At 54.0% G+C, this 22,317-nt stretch overlaps 1 protein-coding gene across 6 annotated transcripts in view; it reads left to right on the top strand.

Annotated features, from left to right (window-relative positions):
• Nucleotides 1–21,783, top strand: part of St3gal1 (ST3 beta-galactoside alpha-2,3-sialyltransferase 1) — a 71,336-nt gene extending 49,553 nt beyond the window's left edge. For 4 of the 6 annotated variants that reach the window (XM_023702595.1, XM_023702597.1, XM_004642490.2 and 1 more), the window contains 6 exons: nucleotides 9,268–10,072; nucleotides 13,561–13,757; nucleotides 15,516–15,695; nucleotides 16,489–16,534; nucleotides 17,299–17,418; nucleotides 19,176–21,783. In XM_023702595.1, coding sequence (XP_023558363.1) covers nucleotides 9,767–10,072; nucleotides 13,561–13,757; nucleotides 15,516–15,695; nucleotides 16,489–16,534; nucleotides 17,299–17,418; nucleotides 19,176–19,349 — 1,023 coding nt within the window. In that variant the 5' untranslated portion in view covers nucleotides 9,268–9,766 and the 3' untranslated portion in view covers nucleotides 19,350–21,783. Of the gene's footprint in view, nucleotides 1–1,335; nucleotides 1,383–9,267; nucleotides 10,073–13,560; nucleotides 13,758–15,515; nucleotides 15,696–16,488; nucleotides 16,535–17,298; nucleotides 17,419–19,175 lie in introns of all 6 variants that reach the window. The other 2 variants (XM_023702598.1, XM_023702599.1) reach the window with 1 other exon arrangement.
• Nucleotides 21,784–22,317: the final 534 nt, after the last annotated feature.

The raw sequence follows: 22,317 nt of genomic DNA, 5'->3' as shown, positions 1-22,317 counted from the left end.
CTCTCTGTCTCTCTCTCTCTCTGTCTCTCTCTCTCTCTCTCCCCCCCCCACTTCTCTTTCTCCCTCTTCTTCTCCCCTAGGCACTAGAATAACTTACTAAGTCTTCCATGAATTGAATCTCATTCAACTGGAAAAATAATCATCAGAAAGCAGTTCTGCCAGAGTGGGAGTACAGGCCTGTGAGCGCCTGCAAGTTTCCCATAAGGAATGCTGCAGAAGCCCTAGCCTGGTAGACGTGGAGCCCAGCTGTGCCTCCCTCTCAAGTGGGCAGGCAGTTGGTGGTCACCCAGTAGACAGTGAGCACCATTAGGTTAGCCACCTGTGTGTCTGTCCAGGGCCCTGGGAAGGGCAGGAGCCAGAGGCCCAGTGTTGGGAGTACAGACAGCACTAATAAAGCCCAGGGCGTGCCCTTCATAGCAGTTGGGGCTCTGCTGGCTGAATTCCAGCTAGCTCTTGGCTCTGCTCCCCATCTCCTGCTCACTCCCACACCCGTGTAAAGGTTCAGAAACATTCCCTTCTCTTGCTTGCCTGTTTTCCCCAATTTCTTCCCTAACTTCATTAGTTCCTCCTGTTTACTCACCCAAGCTACTCTCTCCTTCCATCACACTCATTTTCTCCTGGTCTGTTTCATGCAGTGCATTCGCCTCTTGTAGGATTCCAGCAAGGAGGAGGCTGGGGCTGGGGGCCAGGTGGGCTGAGACATGGAGTTCTCAGCCCGGCAGGGGCAGGACACAGGCAATCCCTTCTCCTGCAGGGGCGATGTCACTGATAATAAAATCCTTGGAAAACACACTGATAGCAACGGCAGAAGTGGGTGGCCTGGGATTGGATTGGAGCCCACTCGGGAGCTGTACGTCAGCCTCATCCTGCTACATGGAGGCAGGTGGAGCAGCCGAGATTCCCAATCCTAGGCCAGGGACCTCATTGCTCTCTGAGCAATGAAAAACCTGAACTGCGCACTCTGTTCCCTAGGTCCTCTGGGGCTAGGTGGAACTCACACTGAAGTCAGTAAATGCTGCAGGCTGCGGGGTAGACCAGAAGCCCACCCACGCCAGGAGATCTGCCACTCTGCAGCCCACAGCAAGCAGCCAGTGTCTTCACAGGGAGACATGGCCTCCCCTTTCAGGGTCAATGGCTGCAAGCACCCATGTGCAGAGGCCAAGGGGCCCAGCAGTACACAGCGGAAAAGCAGAAGCGAGAGTCTGCTGACAACAGGAGGCATCGAGCAACTCTGGATGGGAGTCCTGCCTGGACCTCATGCTTCGTTAATGTGAGGCTGGGCAGTGTGGGCCCTGTGGGGTGATTACGAAGGAAAGCATGTGAATTCTCTTCTAGGAGCACTACGGTTGGCAAAAGAAATTCTGGCAGCCAGGCAAGACACTGTGAGTTGGTTTCTTTTTAGTTGCATGGCAGCTCCTTCATCTCTGCGCCCCTCCGTGACACTGGCTGCTCATAGAGTGGTGAGGAAATGCAGATGGCCCTGGGGAAGTGCCTCTCTGAAGGGGGTTTGGTGAATCATGCTGCATTGAGCTGGGGAGTAGCCTTAGCGTCTGCAGCCAGGGTAGCCTGGGCAGGGCATGCTGTGCATAGCTCCTGGGCCTGGTGTGCTTGGAGGATGGAACAGGGGTCATGGTGGCTCCAGAAAGTGATCAGAGGAAAGGCCTAGAACATGGAGTCAGGCTGTGGTCAGGGGCTGATTCATGGAGCCTCATGCAGGCAGGCTGTGGGCCTTTTCGGGGACCCATGGGAGCCTTCAAGGTAGGCAGTAACATGAACAGAGTACGAGGGGGAGGAAGGAGGAAGACATGTGACCCTGGGGCCTGACTGTCCTGTGCTTACCAGCAGCATGCTGGTGCTCCCCAGGTTCTGGAACACGACACACACATCCTGAGCCCGAAGCTAGGGACTGTCAGCAGGTGGAAGGGAGCCTGAGCACAGGGAGCCTGAGCTCAGAGAAGACTCTGAAATCTGTGGGCGACTGTGGCTTAGTCAGTGCATCCAGAGGCAGAGCTGAGTAAGCAGAGGAGAGCGAGGCCATGTGGGCAGATCCCAGGCTGCATGCTGTTAGAGGCGCTGCTCCTTTCCCAGCCTGCATATCACATCTGCCACACAGGAAGAATGAATGCCAGAGCTCAGGTGTATTGGGGACACCATTGTAAAAGTAAGTGGAGCTCAAAGACTATGTGCTTTTTACCTACATTAGTAAGACAACTTTAATTCATCCTAGTAACCCACCCTATCTAGTCTTTGATTATTCCTTTACTGGGAAGAATAATTAGTATGAGGTCAAGTACCACACACACACACACACACACACACACACACTTGTAGAATATGCCTGCCAGAGTCTTCCGCAATAAAGTGGCATGTTAGTCATTTATTTGGAGAAGGAAAAGTGAAAAGGTTCGGAAGAGCAGAGCAAAAAAAGACAGAGAGCTGGTCCATGTGGACATGAGTGCCTGATACTAGCTGTGCTGCTCACCTGGGACAGCTGCACACCTGGGAGCTGCACACCTGAGAGAGCTGCACACCTGCCAGGGCATATGTGTACTGTGTGTGCCCCTCACACACACATCTGGCTCCTGCTGGGCTGGCAGACTGCTTAGAAAAAATGGTCCACATCACCCACTACGCAGATGAGGAGGCCTCCCTAAATCTCCAACTGGCAAAGTCTTAAAGCTGGGCCAGGGGTCAGGGTTCCTGCCCAGTGTTGTCCATGTCCATCCATACCAGGGACATCCCTAAACTTCCCACCTGTTGGACACGGTGCTGCCTGTGGCTAGCAGGGCAGCAGCCTGCCTCTGCCTACCACATATTGGGGCAGGGAAAAGATACCTGTATGTTTAAAGTAAATGGGGCAGAACGAGCCATAAAGCATGCTGCTAGCCACTCAGGTGACCCTGAGTGGGCAGCGGGGACAAGTCGTCTAGTTCTCTTGCCTCCAGGCCAGAAGTCATCGTGGCAGGGAATGGGTGGGAACTCCCAGTGTCCAGTGAATGCCTGCTTGTTGGTAGGCTGAGCCTGAGCTGGCACAAGACTCTCCCTCCCACTGTACCTTGGGCTACCACACATCATCAGGGCTGCAGAAGGCATCCCGCTCCTCCAAAGGTACGCCCAGCTAGATGGGGGTAAGTAGTGCTGGGCTCACTTTGGAAGGAGTAGTGAGACAGCTCCCAGGTGTGGAAGTGACTCAGCTGGGGCTGTGCTTTCCAGACAGGCCCTGGCTGCCACTCAGCTCAGCGGGGAGGTGGACACGCAGCATAAAGAGACTGGACTCTGGAGACGCATGGTAGGGGTCACTTCTAGCTTCATGTCTGCGAAGGGTGCCATGTTGGCTGAGTGTTTTGCCTTTCTGGGCTTCTGTAAAATGGGTACATTATAATTCTTAGTGAGTGAGTAGGAATGAACCTGCAGGCGCACCATGCTCTACGCTTTGTCTGTGTCACCAGTGTGGCAGTTGGTCCTACCAGAGAAGGGTCAGACAGGTGAAAGTCCTGTTTTCTCCCCTTATACTTGTGAAGGACCATCATGTTATGTGCTGTGGTCGGCTCTGTTTCCCATTCAAGGGTGGGATACGGCCAGACAGGGTCACACAGCTGAAGCACATGCGGGGCTCCCTTTGCCACTGAGCTGGGCAGGTGTTCTCTGTGACGCCAGCTGCCCCATCTTCAGGGGCAGGCAGGGCAGCCTTGTCCTGGGATCCCACGATGACACACTGGTGTCTGAGCATGGTTTGGGCCAGGCACCTGCACGACGGTGCTGAGAGCTCCCTATTTTAGCAGCTGCATGAATATTGCAGTCCACACCCGCGTGGTGGACACCCTGAGTGTGGTCTCTACCTCCCTTCACGAGCCTCTCACGTGCCTCTGTACATCAGGAGAGCTGAACTATTTCCACGGGAGTCGGGACTAAGGAGAAAGGAGCCTCTCAGCCACGTCAGCTTTTTGCATCTCAGCTTAGGATTGTGAGGATTTAAGAGCTTTCAAACTGCCCACAACCCAGGGGCAGCAGGGGTGGAGCCTTAATTGTGTCCAGGTGGTTTTCATTGGTCATGATTTCTGAGCCATGTGAAGCAGGGAAATCCTTCCCTCTTGGGGGACAGGTGTGAACACGGACATGCGCACAGAGATGCCTTAAGTTCCTGGCCACATTTCATAGTCTGATTTATTTGGATGCCTTCAGACTCCAAATTCAGCGCCTCTCTGTCCACATGTATAAGAAGATTTGTGGATTTAAATTCCTCTTCTGAAGCTGAGAATATGAAAACATAGCCAGCTCCTTCTCACATGACCCTAATCCTGGTTAATTCAGCTCCTCTGGGGCAATTGTCCAGCTGCCCCTTCTGAACTGCCATTGGGATTCAAGGGTGTCTTTTTGTCTCCTGCATCCCCAGCCAGGGAGCCGGGGTCAGAGGAGGAAGCTGTGTGAGTACCACAGAGTTCTCCCAGTGGGCTGGGCGCTGTGTGTGGGGAGGAGAGGGGCCAGCCCTGGTGCAGGTGAGAGTAGGGGCGTTGAGGACCCCAAATGCTAGGCTCAGCCACCTAGATGGAGGCAGGACTGCTCTGCAGACTCCATGGGGCATCGTGCACTCCCCCTCCAGTCCAGCCTCCATATGCCACTGCAGTCACTACCATGTGTCCCCAGGCTGGCTGTGGCTGGCTCCCCATTGTCCTTGTCCCTGGGCCTAACTCCTAGGCAGTGTGCTGTGGCCACCCTGAGGGGTGGTCGTTCCCTGCCAGTACCTACCATCCCATCAGCAGCACTGTGTGCATTTCCAGGAGGGGATTCTCTGCGGGCTCCACCCTCCCCATCCAGACCGCAGCTCCCCAACTCCGAAGCTCCATCCCACTGGGTGCCTGCTCCCCAGAGCTTTCCCTTCAGTGGTGCTAGTCTGAATCACTAAGGTGGGCAGAAAGACTGGTTCCTTGCGAACAGATAGGCACACGTGAACTGGGTCATGGTATGCGCTGGTTCTGTCCCAGCCCATGATGGCCTTGCTTCCTGGCAGTGAAGGCAGGCACGTACCAGGCACGTTCAGTGGTGCACCACAGGTGTCCTTGTACACCTGACTGAGCAGAAAGACAGTGCCACACAGGGGAGCAGGCTTAGGTAACCTTCAACAAGCTTCCAAGTCCCAGGGCTCCCCCTCCTCATCTGTTAAATGGGGTGATTGCCCCATGTCTGCCACTGGACCCGATCCCCTTGTTTCACATCCTGCCTTGTCCCGGGGAGCTGTGTCAGATGGTGACAGTGTCTGGGATAATGAAGGCAGGTGTTGGGTCTACCAGCTAGATCCTGAGTAGGGAGGGAGGGAGGGAGGGAAGGAGGGAAGGAGGGAGGGAAGGAGGGAAGGAGGGAGGGAGGGAGGGAGGGAGGGAGGGAAGCAGTAATATGCCACTGGTCACCAGATTTGGTTTGGGATATCCTGTGAGAATTTATCTGTGGGAGAACACTGGGGATTCTTCTCATAGCCCAGCTGGAGTAAGCGTGGACTACAGAGGAAGAGTGGGCAGGTCAAAGGAAAGAGGGCTTAGGAGTAGGGGTGATTAAACTGCAGGAATAGGGGTGTCCCAGCCTCAGTTAGCCTGCAGAACAGCCAGGGCAAAGTCCCTGTGGCTCATGCTGGCATTGGCTGCAGTTTCTGTGGGAAAACCATGCTGGGGAGGGGGCTGGTGGCCTTCACCCAGGAACCTCAGGGAGGAGTGCCCTGAGGGGCACAAGGGAGCCTGATGATAGGTGAGCATCTGCAACAGCTGCCGGGAGGTTTGAGAGGATCCCAGAAAGAGTAGCAGCCGGAGGTGGGAAGGAAGACAGGGCTCAGAGGATACGGTGTGCTGATGGACAGCAGCCTGGTTCCCACGAGGGTGGGAGACAGGGCTGCCTGAGTGGTACCTCCGTGCACAGCCTGGACAAGCCACCCAGGAACAGTTCCCTTGGAGTTATGCAACAGACTGCACAGGGCTGGCCAACCTGCTGGCAGGATGCAGCCGATCGATGCTCCCAAGGTGAGCAGCAGAGGGGAGTTTAGTGGAAGGGTTACTTGCAGAATCATGGTGTGCTGCAGTCCCTGACAATAGAAACGCTGGGAATGATTCTGACCCTGGGCTGCAGGGATAAGAGGAAAAGATCTGCTGGGACCTCAAGACAAACCAGCGTAGGAACAAGGACCATTCGGTAAGAGCAGCATGGCTCTAGCCCCTGGCTGCACTTGGCCAGTGGCTTTACTTCCCTGGTCAAAGCCAGTAGGATTCCAAAGCTCAGTTCTCTGGGCAGCTACCCAGCAGACTCTGTCACTCAGGCAGGAGGAAGTCCCTGCCTCTCCCTGCCGCTCATCCAGAGGTCACTGGCCCATTGCCAGTGTTTTTGGGAAAGTAGTTTCCAGACTTCCAGCCCCTGCCTTACAGAGTACAGAATGGAAGACACTGAAGAAAACCTAGACTTCAGTAAACAGTGGCCAGCACTAGGGATCTTGTGGCAGCAAGGAACAAATGCCCTAAAGGCCTCAGATAAAAGCAGAGTTGATCACCAGCAGTTATGCCTTTGAAGAGAAGTTTGGATCATGAGAACTGCAGGCACCTCCCTAGCCCTGGCCACAATCTCTGATCTTAATGACCAGCCCGCAGTGTTCTCCTTGAATGTGTCTTTATGCCTCTTATCTCAAAGATCTCCAGTGTGTGACAGCCGGAGAGCTGCACTAGCAAGGAGGCTGGCCACCCAGCCTCAGCCACTGGAGCCCAGAGCACTGTGAGGCGCAAGGCCATAAATGAGGCATCACCGGAAGTGGAGGCCCTGGTGGAGAGGGTGCTTGTTTTGTCTGCCCCAGCAAACCCTGACCCAGTGTTTCTCAGGAGCCAGATTCTCTGGGCGAGAGATCAGAGCTGAAGTCAGACATACCCCTGCATAATAACAGGTCGGCCACAGGGACTCTTCCCAAAGTATAGTTTCCAGGGCCAATCTCTTGTTCCTGGAAATCCATGCCAGGCATAGAGCAGATGTACAGGGTACAGGACAGGAAGAGAGCAAGGAAGGAGGGAACTGGGTATAGATGCAAGTTCTGGGGAAGCATTCTATATAATACAGAAGAGTCAGGTTCAAGTCCACTCTGTATTTCCTGGTTGTACAGACTCTGGACTTCAGAGCCCTCCTATCTATACATGTGAACTGAGCCTCTGTTAATGCTGAGCATCTCTCACCTTAACCCAATGCTTTCTTTTGAGGAGTTCACTCCTTAACCCTGTCTTGAGGTAAAGATCAGTGATGTAGATTGGTTTACCCAGAACCTCTCAGCTGGGAAGCAGCAGACCCAGCATTCATGCTCAGGACTGGCTACACCCAAGCCTGTGTTCTGTCCATCACCCACTATTGGCATGGGTTGCAAACTACAAAGAACAATGCAAAGGACAGGCTGTCCCCCGTCCATCACTGGCTCCCTTCCCCCAGGCAGGTAGAAAGCTTGGGCACTGCCAGGCAATGGGCTTGAGTTCTAGGCATGCGCAGCAGGAGACTCAAAGTAACTACTCACTGGAACACTGGAAGGAGTAAAGACACCTGAGGAAGGTCTCTTAGGGTGGTGAACGTGGCTGCAGAGCCTCACAAGAGTCAGCCCAAAGCTCAGCCCCCATTCCTGGTCCTAACTTCCTAACCACATCCTGACTTGAGGCCTGGAAGATGCTGTGCCCTCTGGGTCTAGAAATCCTTGGGAACGCTGATGTCCATCCTCTTCCCAGAGTGCATTAGGACCCCTTCCCTACAGGCCCTAGAGATCCTGGCCACTGAAGCAGAAAGCAATGAAGGCTCAGCCATCTAGTGCCTCTGAGAACTAAGACAAGTCCAGTCATCGAGAACCAACATGCTTACCACGACCCTGGTTTGCAGCCGTTGATTCCTCATTTCACTTGGCCTAAGTAACTCTGCCAATAAGCATGCAAGATTTTGATGAAAAGTTCAAATCTCAGGGAGGAAGAGCAGAAGGTCCTGTGTGGTACACTGCTCTGCCCAGTACCCAGGCTATTTGCTGAGCATCCTTCATTTCATGGAAAGTGGTACAAACTACCACTGAAACAAATAATTAAATATGTAAATTCAGTAGATGCAGAAGAAGAGAGGGTAAATGAGGTGGTTTTCTCGCAAGAGGGTGGAAAGAGAACAACAATCAACCCAAAGAGATTATAAGAAAGGAAAGAGCGAAGCCAAGGGAAAGATGGATAAAATAGAGCGATAGTACTTGGGCATGCAGGAGGCAGAAGCTGGGGCCCGGGCACTGGCTTTGCAGGGCCGAGGACTCAGCAGTGCAGGCCAAAGACAGGGCCTGGGTGGACGGGGCAGCCTCGGGAGTGGCACCTGCTGAGTTCTGAGGAATGAGCAAGAACATGCCAGGTGACGTGGCTTTTCTGGAAGAGGCCATATACCCTGGGCAGGGGCCAAGGAACAGGAGCAGCTGCCACCTGGGGTTACTCACGTTGCCTTTACTTGCAAACAGTGTGCTGTACACAACAAAGGAGATGGAGTGGGTAACTGAAAAGTCACAGAGCAGGGCTGGCTGCAGGCCTGGCTAGGTCAGACCTTTCCCACCACCCTTCTGGGCCTTTGTGCAGCACCACTGTCCTTCCTGTGGGCTAGCGTTATACCCGGAACTTTGAAGCACATCTTTAAATGTTAGGTATTTTTTCTTTCAGAGATAAGTAACTTCTACAGACTTCATCCTGCTGCACACACAAGCCAACACCCCTTCCTCTCCTCACCACAAAAGCAGAGACAGAAAAAGCAGGTGCTGGATCCAGAAGGTCAGAGCCCAGCATCCTTTCTAAAGAGAAAAACCAGCTAGAGCCATAAAGCAAGTGTGGGGATCTACGTCATCTCCCCACACTCTCCTCCCCTCTGTTCCTCACCATGAAAAACTCTTGCCCACCTGCACACAGGGGGGCTTTGATTTTTTTCTTACTTGTGCTGGTAGTGGTGGTGAAATTCAGAACAGGGCAGAAACTACAGGAGCCAGAGAGGCAAAGGACCAGGTGTCACAATCACCCCCACTCTGCCCTCAGAGAGTTGCTAACTAACTGGTCACACACTTGTGTGGAATGCTTGACCATGCTGGGCTGTGCAGACACCCATGGGGCGTGTGCTTTGCAACCTTGCAAACAGATACAAGCACCCCACTGTGTACACATACACACTGAGGCTCCGCTGAGAGACTGCGGAAGGCACAGGTGAAGTGTGGAGAGAGAAACACTTCTATAACCCTTGTTCTCTACCTTCTTTTCTATGCAGATGACAGCCTCTGTGCCCTCATCAAGACAGTCACTTAACTGCCACCTCCCTGGCGACAGCATGGAACAGTCAAGCATCTAATTAAGGATCACCATACACCACACTTTCTGGGGTCACCAAGGCATCCCTGCAGCTTCCAAGAACTTCCTGCCAAGTCCTCACCCCTGAAGGTCCCCAGATTGAATGGAACAGGAAATCACTGTTATTATGTTTAATTAGAATCTCATCTAGAGGCATGTCATTGGCCCTTTCAGGACTGCAGAAGAAGTCGGCTACCTTTTATCCTAAAGAACAAATCCAGCACACCACAGATGGCCCTTGTGTGTCACATGGGCACATCCAGAACACAGGGGCGGCTGCTTCACCATGGGAATGAAGTTGGCCTAAGCTACCCTTGAGACTCCTGAAGATCCTCCATCCCTTCCAGCTGCACCTCCACCTCTAGTGTCTCTACTCAGGGAGTTGGGGTACCCCTCCCGCCCCTCAGCAGGAAGCGAAGATGATGACCACACAGAAGAAGGTCCTCAAGGTGCTCACCTTGCTGGTGCTCTTCATCTTCCTCACCTCCTTTGTCCTCAACTTCTCGCACACGGCAGTGCCTGCTGCCTGGTTCCCCAAGCAGATAGTCCTCGAGCTGTCGCAGAACCTCAGGAAGCTGATCAAGTCCCGGCCTTGCACCTGCGCACACTGCATCAGCCAGAGCAAGGTCTCAGCTTGGTTCGACAAGCGCTTCAACCAGTCGGTGCAGCCGCTGCTGACGGCCCACAGTGCGGTCCTGGAGGAAGACGCATACCAGTGGTGGCTGGTGAGGCTGGTGGCCTGAGCGGGGCTTGGCAGGGCAGGGGTGCTCAGAGCTGGATACCCACCTGTGGCAGCTTTCAGGCTGTCATCTGTTCCTTCCCTTGACAACTGTGCATTGAGCATCTACTGTGTGTAAGTCACAGCAAGTAATACCAAATTAGTTTCTAATGACTACCACAGCCAATGGCCATAAGCCAGGGGGCTTAAAAGAGCAGAAATCTTTTCCCTCCCACTTCTAGAAATGAGAAATCCAAAATCAAGGTGTGGCCAGGGTTGGCTCCTGGCCATGCTTGGCATCCCGTGGCTCAAGCCTGCCACCTCCCTGCATGCCTTCTCCTCTGTCTCCTTGCATCTCTGGCCTCCCTCCCTCCTTAGGACACCTATCTCAGGTGTCATGATCTAGACACCCTTAGCAGCCTCCTCTGCAGAGACACTTTTCCCAGGCAAGGTCATGATTTTAGCTTCTGGGAATGGCTCCTGGTCACCTACTACAGGCATCAAAATGCAAGGAAGGTTGTGCTCATGGGATTTTTATTTGGCCAGGTGATACGCACAAGAAACAAAGCAAATGTAAATGTCCCTTTGTATCTGGCTCCAGGTTGCTCTGGATAGCACAACCCATAGACACTCAAGTCCCCTGATACGCACAGTGCAGTATTTATATAGAACTTGCACTCCTCCTGTCATGTACTTGAAGTCATGTCTAGATAGCTTAGGTACCTGACACAGTGTCAGTGCCAAGCAAATGCTACACTGAGTTGTCCAGGTAAGGATGGCAAGGGAAAGGTCCTGTGCGTGTTTGGCACAATGTTCTGTATGCCTGGTGGAAGGTGGGTGGGAAGCCTATGGCTCAGAGGGCTAAGGTGCTCCAGGTGGGCACGGCTGGCAGTGCTCTCGGGAAGGCGGAGTGAGCTTGGGGTAGTGAGAAGAAGTGTGTAGGGCGGCCTCTGTGAGTGGGGTTGTTAGGAGGATGTTAAGCAGACAGAATCTAAGCTGAGCCCTAAATGCAGAGGGCAGGCACGGCAGTGGATGGGTGGGGATGCTAAGATACAGAAAAACACCTCAGGCTTGCCTGGCTCCACCGTGATGCTGTCAGGAGAGAACCCCAGGCAAGGTCTAGACCTCACATCTAGGAGCAGATCTGGGTCCCAAAGTGTAGGCTCTGTCCCCTGGAGACAAGATAAGGGCATTAGGGAACATTGTGTCGCAGAGTGAGGCACCAGTCCCAGGGGTAGTTCTCCTTCTGTCTTCAGCACAAGGACTTCAGTCTGGCTCAGTATCTCACTGTGCCCCTGCTGCAGCTGTTGCCACACCTTGGTCTAACAGAAAGGAAGGACAGCTTGTGAGCAGGTGGCAGCACCAGGCTGGCACCGAATATACTGTGTTTGCCTTGCTCTGGGCCAAGCACTGCTTCTCCACTTCTGGCAGTATGCCTGGGAATGGGATGGTTGAGTTGTAGGAGAGTCCTGAGTTTGCCCTTGTGAGAAGCCACCAACCTGTCTTCCACCGTGGTCCACTCCCACCCATGATGCCCAAGGGCTCCCTCTTCTCTACTTCCTCCCCAGCACAAGTTCTCTTCCTTCTGTTGTGCAAACCATGCTGGTGGGTGTGAGGTGTGGTCTGCAGAAAGTGCCCCGTGCTTCCCTGTGGTGGGCTGCGTCAGTCCAGATTCTACTGTCATGATGAAATACCTGAGGCAGACTACTTTATAAAGAGGTGAACCTTGGCTCCCAGTTGTGTGGAGGAGGGCCAGCATCTGGTGATAGGCTTCCTACTGGCAGAGTCCCCAGGAGAAGGGAACTTCTGTGGTAAGGCACAGGAGCGTGTGTGTGTGTGTGCGCACGCGCGTGCACGTGTGAGCATGCTGCTCTGTGTCCTTATACACCTACCAATACCCAATAGGAGGATGGGATGCTGCATGACACATGACCTTTTCTAACCCTAATCAGAAAGCCTGCACCGAGCGTCATAATCAGATTAAGCCCCTACCTTGTTAATACTTTATAATAGGGATCAAACTGAACATCGGAGGCCTTGGGGTCCCTCAGACCACACCTGAACCATCACACCACATGTCTCCTGGCCTAGTGCTAAGAAAGATGCTGTATGGTTCTCACTAGAGAGCAGAGGGGTCTCCTGGGAAGCCTCCTTCAGAGGCATTCAGATTCCTTTAGTCTCATGCAAAGTTCTCCCCCACACTCACATGGGCACTGGCCTTCATGAGCAAGGCCTAAGGACATTGTTGCCACTTCATTCTCTCCCAGCCTCCTCTGTCCCTTGGGCTAGGGTAGCTGATGGGAATCATCCCCTTGTCGTGTCCCCGGATCCCCAACTCTTAGGAGCCCAAGAGCTAGAAGTAGTGGCTGTGTTCTTGGAGGTACCATAAGGTGGGTTCCTGAAAGCCAGGGTTCAGATCCTAGTTGACAGTCCCTGAACCTAGCTGGCTCACCAAAATGGTACAACATCATGGCGTGAATTCTTCCAGACTCTTCCAGAACTCACTGTGGCTGAGGAAGGCTATGCATCCCCAGGAACCACTACACAACCTGGCCAAAGGCTCCTGCTCCCCAGGGACACTGGGTGGACTGGTATTGCAGGGTGGCAGCCAACAGGGTGATCCACCCATCCTGCTTTTAGTGCTGACACCCCTGCATCTAGGGGACCCCCTTGGTGTTAGGCAAGCAAGGAGACAGGTCCCTGCAGGTTGTCTGAGGGCCAGGCAGGGAGTTCTGGCTTCACCAACATTTGCACTGCATTTTAGAAGATGTACAGCATTTGCTAGGCAGATGTCAGAGGTCTCTGTGCATCCCCAGGATGGCTGACTCTTTGGTTGGAGCTCAGAAATCCAGGGCTTCTGAGGAGCAGAAGGTGAGGGCGTCGGAAGTGGGTGTGGGGTCGGAGTCTTCCTGCTGCCAGCAAGAAGAGACTAGCACTGTACCTACCCGCTGCTGGTCCTGTGCAGACACGAATAGTGGTGTGCAGCCCTGACTGTGTCTGGGTTTGCAAAGACCAGGCACCTTACTGGGAGTGAGTGACCTTCCAAGATTCTGGCTGTGCTCCTCAGGGAGTGGAGTCCTCTCAGAGAGAGAACCCTGAGGGAGGAGTAGGCTGGGCCATGCCAAGTGTCAAGGGCCTGTGAAGCCACAGGTGGTGGGCCTTCGCCGCCTCCACATGCCCACCTTGTGTGAGGCTGTGTTCCTGTCTCAAGAAGCTTGTGCAGCTTCCTACACATTGAGGTGCTCTGTGGGCATTTGCAGAGTGAGTGCCAGACCTTTCCTTTCTGTCCTATTTCCTGAGTAGCACTTGGGCTCCTTGTTCAGGAGGCGGAGCAACTGTGTCAAAACCTCTGTACCCAGTCCTACAGAGAAGGACACATGTGAGGCCACAGTAATCACAGTGAAGGGGTCTTGGTTTCAGTCACTGAGAAGTGGTGCCAATCTGCCCAAGGCAGCCCCTCTAAACCCACCCGTCTTCTTGTGCCCTGTGCTCTAGAGGCTGCAGAGGGAGAAGAAACCCAGCAACCTGAGCAGTGTCATCAAGGAGCTGTTCAGCGTGGTGCCAGGGGACGTGGACCCCTTGCTGGACAAGAGGTCGGTGGGTTGCCGGCGCTGTGCCGTCGTGGGCAACTCAGGCAATCTGCGGGAGTCCTTGTACGGGCCTGAGATAGACAGCCATGACTTTGTGCTCAGGTAAGTACTTGGCCCTCCTTCCGGGCCCTCCTCGCCACACCCAGCAGCCTCCAAGCTATGGGAAGCACCCTGGCTCAGGTTGAAGGCCCAGCTTCCAGTCTTGGGGCCTCGGCCGTTCACAGGGATGCAGGCTTCTCACTGTGCCCTCTCAGGGTCAGTGTTCCCATCTTTGCATTGCTGGGTGGGATGGACTAGAAGGGCCTCTGTGGAAGCCCAGAGGTCCCCAACAGGCTCAGCATGGCATGAGCAGCCTTGGATTGGGCCAGGCTGCTGGAAGCCTCTGATTCTACATTCCGTATTCCCCCAGTCTACAGCCTGCGCTCTCACCACAAGGTGTACTAACTCTGCCTCCACGTACCACAGGCATCACAGAAGCCCAGTCTGCCCTGGATTTCCTACAGTCCTTATCACGTACTCACCCGTGCCCCAGGACAGAGACATGGACCTGTTGTACAGACGTAGCACGGGCTGGCCACAGCGTCTTCTAGAACAGGCTCTATTTCTCCACCTCTGTGGCTTTGCTTGGTGGATATTTAAATTTTTAAAACTGTATTACAGTAAAAGACACGCTGCCATTAGTACCCCGTACCCCCCCCCCCGAACCCTTTTTTTCACTGCAGACGCACTCATTGCCTCATCCTGGCCGCTTCTGGAAGCCCCTCCGGAAGCCTTCTCTCAGTTCCTTGCGTGTGCGCTGTTGCAACTGCCTCAACATCCTGAATTGATTCAAAACATTTTTTTTACCTTTTGTGGTTGTTTTAACTTGGAAAAAGAGTCAGAAATTCACAGTGCCAGATCTGGTGAATAAGGTGTACAAGGACATATTATAATGTTTATTATTATTATTATTATTATTATTATTATTATTATTTGGTACAGGGTCTCACTAAGCAGCTCAGAGTTGTAGTGATCCTCCTATGCTGAGCTTTTCCAGTGTTGAGATTACAGGTGTGCACCACCATGCCCAGACTCAGTAGCTGGGTCAGTGTACCTGAGGGCAGGGCCAGCATGGAATGTGGTGCCGGGTATTGAACCCCAGTCCCTGTGCTTGCCTAAGCAGGCACTTAGTCTGCCGAGCTATCTCTCCGACCCTATGATGGTTTCTGCTGGGCAGAAATTGCCATTGATGTGTGATCAGCACAACGTGATCAAAAACACAATGAATGTTTAAGTTAAAAAATTTACTATAGTGAAAGAAATATTGCCCTTAATCCCTGTCAAAATACTCCCCTCACTTTAAACACACTCATTTCATCTCCCTTGGCGATGTCACTTTACAGTAGTAAGTTGCTTTACATGTAAACATGCTCTTGTCTGTCCATCACCCCTTGTCATTTATTCCTTGTATCTCTGTCATTATGTCCTGTACACCTCACCCAGCTACTCAGTGTGCCTGTCCACAGTCAGGGCAGAGTCAGTTTTGAGTCAGACAGGCTCAAGTCCATGGCTGGCACTTGGTAGCTCCATTACCTAGAACAACCTGTCTGAGCTCAGCTTTTTCAACCATTAGAAAACAACCTACAGTAGCTACAGGTGTGGTCCCATAACAGAGATGAGCGCTCATGGGAAGTGTTTCTCTCACTTGAGTCAGAAAAGCAAAAAACCCCAGAACTCTGGCCTGTGTCTTACCTACCCTCATGGTGGGACATTGAGGCTGGAGACAAAGAGGCTTCGCTTCAAGGCACAGCCCAGCGGCAGCCCTGCAGCACCCCGTGACACCCAGGCCATGGGAGGTATCTCACTGCCTTCTTTCCCCAGGATGAACAAGGCGCCCACAGTGGGCTTTGAAGCTGATGTGGGGAGCAAGACCACACACCATCTGGTATATCCCGAGAGCTTCCGGGAGCTGGGGGCAAACGTCCACATGATCCTGGTCCCCTTCAAGACCCTCGACTTGCAGTGGGTTATCAGTGCCACCACCACCGGTACCATCTCCCAGTGAGTCCTCTTCTCCTTGGGCCACCTCTGCCCTCTCATGCCCCAGCCCTCCTGTGCCTCACTGTCTTTGCTATCCTGGGCACCAGCCCCACCTGGATACACATACCCCTCTCCTGTCACATCTACCAAGCCACAGGCTTTACTGTACTCCTACTAAAGGCTCCAAATGGACCCTGAATTTGCTTCCCCAAATACCCCTCTAATTCTCAAGTGCCCCCTGAAATCACTTCGTTTTTTAAAGCATAAAGTGTCCCGGGCTGGGGTGCGAGGCTGGGGATGCAGCAGCTCTCAGAACCTGAGGCCCAGCCTAACAATTGCCTGAGGTTAACTGAACCTGAGCCAGAGCTTAGGTAACTACCTGGGTCCAATCCCTTTGTCCCCAGGGATCTCTCAGAAAGGAGTGGCTCCCACTGCCAGCATTTCACAGCCCTCCTGGTGTCAGGCCAGGCCTGCCAGGAGTTTGAGGCCTGGCACTGTGTTGGGTTGGGCCTTTGGATGTAGGCAGGTAGTGAGGGAGCAGCCCAGGCAGAGGGGAAGTGGGTCAAGCAACTGTTCTGAAGGCAGGGCCCCTCCTAGCATCTCTGGGAAAATGGGTATCAAATTACAGAGTACCCTAGAAAGCGTGTGTCAAGGTTGCCCTCTGCTGTCTGAAGGGGCGACCACAGGAGGGGCTCAGCTGGGACAGGGAGGAGGTGGTGCGAGAGTGAGGACAGGCAGGCAAGGCCCTCTTCACCCCACCTCACTCCCAGGAGACTCCTCCCTCCTTGACCATCTCCTCTTCCCTTGATTGCAGCACGTACATCCCAGTTCCCACGAAGATCAAAGTGAAGCAAGACAAGGTGCGTAGGGGCTCCACAAAGCAGAGTGTCAGCCCACTTGGGCTTCTCCCCCGAAAAGAGGTCAGCAGTGGGAGAGGTCTTCATGGTGGGGAGGGTGCATGTTGCAGGCAGGAGACCCTCAGGCCACCCAGGCATGCTGCCCCAGCTGCTGTGGTGCTGCCCAGCAGCCTGCGCTTCCTGAACCCTGCAGGCGCTGCAGAGCCTTGGCTCCTCCTGGATGAGGGAGGGGGAGGGGGCATCAGTGTCTGGCGATTTGGGGAGAAATGATTCCCAGAAGTGACCACTTCTAGGCAAAGCAAAAGCAAGTGGCTATGCGAGAGAGAGAGAGAGAGAGAGAGAGAGGCAGAGACAGAGACAGACAGACAGAGACAGAGACAGAGAGACACACACAGATAGACAGACAGACAGACAGGATGCCACTGCCATCTTCTGCTGCTCCCTGAACTCCTAGTGAGCCCAGGTCTCTAGCTGGCCTCCTTGAATTCTGAGGTACATACCACCTCCCCCTGTGCCTTCTCACCTGTACTCTATGGCTGCTGTCTGCGTCAGTCTCCTCTGGATCCGTCCATCCTCCTTTTCCACATCTCTTGGGAATGCAGGCTGTGGCCCATCCTCCCTAGCACAGAAGCCTACAGCTCAAGGATGGCTTTTGGGGTCCCTCTTAACTGTATCCCCATGGCCCCACGAGCATGACAGTATGTGGCACTCCATAGGGTCCCATGACTGTTTCCCAGACTCACCCAGGGCCCATCCTCTTCCTGCAGATCCTGATCTACCACCCAGCCTTCATCAAGTACGTCTTTGACAACTGGCTACAGGGCCATGGGCGGTACCCGTCCACCGGCCTGCTCTCAGTCATCTTCTCCCTGCATGTCTGTGATGAGGTACGTAACCTCTGCGCACTGCAGACTGCTGGGGACCGGGGCCTGCCACTCTGAAGAAGCTCAGCATCGCTGTCTCTACCTGGGCCTCCCGAGGGCCCACCTCATGAGACTTTTCAGGAGTGACCCAGTTGTATGAAAAAGTTCCCAGGCACAAGAATCTGGCGCATCCTGGTCACTGCCCAAGGCGAGCCACGATGAGGGCTGGGGAGCTCAGGTTCAGCCCCAAAACGAAAGACCAGCAGGAAGAGCCCTTTAACGGCGTGGCACCTACGTGGCTCAGTTCTAACACTGACATTCGAATCACCTGTGGAGCTATGCTCAACACTCAGACCACAGCACGACCCACTTTCCTGTCTGCCATCCCCTGCTGTCCCCTCCCAGTTCCCACCCACATTTCCCATCTCCTGTCTCTTCCCCTTTGGGGTTCTGTCTAGAAGAGCTGACCTCATGCTGTCCTGCCTCATGTATCCTTGTGCCGCAGGCTGAGTCATGCAGGCACTAATATCTGTGGTTTCCATGGAGCTGTCCCCTGCCTCTTCTTTGTCCCCACCCCTCAGCTGTGTCCTTGGGGCCTCAGTCTGTGGCATGCGCTCTCCCCCTAGTCCCCTCTCGTGGCTCCTGCGTAGTCATCTTCTACTCAGAGACCCAACTCTGGTGTCTCCTGCTTGTAAGATCCTCCTCTAACCCTCAGGCCCTCCCTCCGCTCCTCGGGTTGAACAGAGCCCTGAGTTCAGCCCCTGTTCCTCTGAGAATGACTCGGTCTTAGCAGCAACTTTGTTCTGTTATAATGTGCTCCAAAGCCGAGCCCTGCCCTGAACGCTTCTGATTTCCCCAGCCCTGCCTTGGTGGTGTCTGGCATGCCTGACAGTGCCAGGCGCATGCTTAGTACTTAGTCATGCGTGTCACACATGTCACAGCCTAAGCCCCTACAATGAAGGCCACCAAGCCAGGTGGATGTTGTCCTCACAGAAGAGACAGATCAGTTCCTGTTGCCTGCCTTTTCTGAACATGATTCTTGGCCCCACTTTCAGATGAGGACAGTGAGGCTCAGAGAAGTGCTTTCACACAACCTGAGCCAGTCACATAAGGGTACATCTTCTGGGCTCTGAAGCCCACTGCCCCTGCCTCAGGACTGCAGCCTTGGAGAAGGGGGCGACATTCCTTGGCTCAAGGGAGCCCAGCCCACCTTGGGACCACCACCTGTAGTCAGCTCTCAAGGGCCTACAGGCTGGCATAGAACTTGAGTTTTGCTTCAGTTGCTTTCCCTTCCCTGAGCCCTGGGAAATCCAAGAAGCTGGAAAGGGATTTGTCTGAATGCTGGACATAGCCCAGTGTTGGAGGCCATTAACCGGTATCCATTCTATTCCCCTGCTGAGTCAAATTTATGGCCCTTCTCACCTTGCCCATTCCCTGTGAATCACATGCTATGCCCCAGGGGTTGCACCTTCCCTGTTGCCTAGATACCTGCTGACCCCAAGAGCTGAGACTTCCTCATTCCATCACCCCATATATATACCCAGAACCTCCCCTAAATAAACAAGGCTTGATCAGAATCTTTGTCTTGCCTCCATTTCTCATGTCTCCTGTCCTTTGTCCCCTCTTCAGTTCCCCGCTCCTCCACCAGGTGACCTTCATTGACTGACCCGCTGGTTCAGGACAGCCCGGCATGTAGGGTTTTAGGGTGCCTGCAGGCTCTCTGTCTGGAGGACTCTACCGTGTCTCTACATCTAATCCTCATCTTTGCTTCACCCCTGCAGGTGGACTTGTATGGCTTTGGAGCAGACAGCAAGGGGAACTGGCACCACTACTGGGAGAACAACCCTTCGGCAGGGGCTTTCCGAAAGACAGGAGTGCATGATGGGGACTTTGAGTCCAATGTGACGGCCGCTTTGGCGTCCATCAACAAAATCCGGATCTTCAAGGGGAGATGATGCTCCGAAGGTCAAGGATGGACTTACCACATCTCGCTTGTCAGTTTTGGCCCCAGTATCTCCCCGGGGCTGGTCCCTCCTAGGAGCTCCAGAGCCAGCCTCAGGCTGCCCAGGCACTGCCCTCAGCCTCCTGCACTCCCACCTTAGGCAGCATTGACTCCGCAAAGTCACCTACTCTGCTGGGGCTGCGCAGCGAGTCCTGTGCTGCAGCGCTCCCTGCACCGCTGTCCCAATGCTGGAGTCGGGGAGCGATGCTGCGAAAGGTAATTATTTTGGCTTCTGGGGTGGGGCAATATTAAAAATTCCCGTATTCTATGAAGACAGACAAGTTCCCAGGAAAGATGGGCCAAGGCCAGTTGCCACTGCAAGATTCTACACTGACTCTGAAACTCCCATTCTCACTGGGATATTTGTTAGTAACAGTGACCTCTGGTTTGGAGCTCGCTGGGCAGTGCAGGCAGGCACGGGAGCAAGACACTTCTGCCTGTTTGCCGGGAAGTCGGACTTCTCTCCAGGTGACAGCCCTGTTCGTGTCTTCCTGAAGCTCACGGATGAGGACACGGTGAGCCAGTAGACTCCAGAGGTCTTCATAGGAACGTGGCCACGTTTCCAGCAGGAGCTGCTGCTTCTGCCTACTTGGGTACTTCCTCCACATCCAGCTCTGGGTTCTAATCAGGGCCGAGAGCAGATCTGACTACTTCATGTGCCTTTGTGTTTGGGGAAGAATTGCAAGTACTGGCTGAAACGAGGCTAAAGCCGCAGCTCCGGGAAGAGAGCCCCCTGCTGCCCAGCTGGAAGCCTCTTGTCCGTTTCCTGAGCCAGCGCCTGAGTGGGAGCAAGGTTCAGATGACACTTCGGGGTACACTGGCTGTGGCATCCAGCAGATTTCCCGGGACTGTTGGGTTCGGTGCTTGTAACTTCTCCAGCCAAGTAGGACCTCCCAGCCAGTGTATCTCCCGGTGCCTGAGCTCTGGGCTGCCTTTGCGGGGGTCCTGGGGCCAGGGTGGGGGGATTCCAAGGAGTGGCGACCAGCACATACCTCGTCTCCTCACTCTCACCCTCCATCTCTCTCCTTCTCCTCTGAGTTCCTGATTATTTATTGATTTTTTAAATTCAACTGACATGTGTGTGCTCCAGCTGCGTTGCCACCCCTGGCGTTTCCACCAAGTTTCTGTTTCTTCTCCTGCATCTGGGAGCAGGGATTTTAAAGGAGGGCTTCTAGGAATCCTCGTTCTTGGGGAATAAGGCATCGAAGCTGGATGTGGCCAGAACGGGCTGCAGCGCTAACGCTGTGGGCTGTGAGCTGGTGCTGGCCACCTCCCCTCCAGCACTGGCCTCCCTCCTCCTGGCCCAGTTTGTTCTCGGGCTAGGAGTGTCCCGCTCACACCACCTCACTGGCTGGGGGAACAGAACAGCCAGCACAGGGACAGTGACCGTTGGTTATAGTCACTGACACTCTACGAGAAAAGCCACTTGCTAAGGAGAACATTTCCCAAAGGCAGGTGTTTGGCGAGGAGGTGGGACAGTCTCCGGATAGAGAAGGTTGGGTCTCTCCCAGAGTGGCAGGGCCACTGCAGACCAGGAGGCTGGGAGGCCCGGAGCTCAGGGACCTTGGTCATGGGCCACACCTGGCATCAGACCACGTACAAAAGTTCCTGGGAAATGCATGCCGCATTTGCTTTTACCCTTGGGCCTGTGCAGATGAGCGTGTTAGGTTCTCAGAGATTCAGGTATCCAGAAGGGGTATTTTTGTTTCTTTAGTTTTTGTTTAGAACTCAGTACCTGTTCCTGCTTTAAGAAACTTTCCAGACTTAGGATTCTTACCTGATACTAGCTGGTAAATCGGGAGGGCCTCCTTGTGAACGTGCCTCTTCACGTGTCATAAATCACAGTCACACGGCAAGAGCAGAGCTTAGCGCTTGCGTGTTGGTTGTCTGATCCACTGCTGGGTTAAAAATTGAGACAAGTGCGCATGCGCACAGTGAGCAGCGGGGACCCTGGCTGCCCCCTCGCCTAGGCGCTGAGACTGTTCAGAGAGGACAGCTTGGGGTGGAACAGTCTACTTGCTTGGGTCTGCTGAGTAGGAAGAGGTCTCCGAGTGAGGCTGTGCCTCCGTCTGAGCCCGAAGTAGCGTGAGTGGCCTGCCGGGTCTCCCTCTGCCTCCCCTCTGTGGAAGGAGGTCCAGCCGCGACCCCGCCCGCACCCTCCAAACAGCTCTGCATTTTACAGGTGAGACCAGCAAGGTTCAAGGAAGGGGTGCGACTTCTGGGTCATAGGAGTGACCAGTTGTGACAGCGCAAGTCAAGGAGAATTAGAGAAAAACTAGGATGGTTTGGCTTCACATTTAAAACGGACAGACGTTGGGGCTGGGGAGATGGCTCAATGGAATAAGCGCTTCCCTGGCAAGCGCAAGGGTCTGAGTTCAATCCCTGGTTCCGCCAAAAAATAAAAAAAAAAAAAATAAAATGGACAGACGAGCTTTCCTGGTGAGATCTCACCCAGCCTCCGAGGAAGAAACCAGATATAGTCGAGGAAAGGACAGATGATGGTCTTCCCCGCATCTCAGCAGACATCTACTTAGCAAGGTGTGCTTAACCAAATAGAACCAGTTGTGGGCTGTGGCTAGAATTAAATGCATGATTGACTTAAGCCTGGGGTGAGAGTAACAGAGAACTAGGCTGTGCTGGAGGCAGGAGCGTGCCCTGGCCGGGAGCCCTACCCTGGGTTCAGGCAGCAAGTGGAAGGGCCCAGGCTGGAAGAGCTGGACCTGAGGGCCCGGACAGGGCCACAGAGGGCCCCTCGGAGGTCTCAGCAGTCCCTCAGTAACCTGGCAGGCACTGTTTCTACAGCCAGCACCATGCACCCCTCCCTCCTTGGTCCTCATCCAGTTAGGATTAAAAGGAGGGTGGATTGGTAACATCTGCCTCCCTGAGGAATGGGGGCAAAATTGTCAAATGGATGTGCTTTG

This window comes from Octodon degus, unplaced genomic scaffold, assembly GCF_000260255.1.
Source record: "Octodon degus isolate 3935 unplaced genomic scaffold, OctDeg1.0 scaffold00154, whole genome shotgun sequence".
In the NCBI taxonomy this organism is placed as follows: Eukaryota; Metazoa; Chordata; class Mammalia; order Rodentia; family Octodontidae; genus Octodon; species Octodon degus.
Note: the sequence above shows the minus strand (reverse complement) of the source record. Positions and strands in the feature narration are given on the sequence as shown.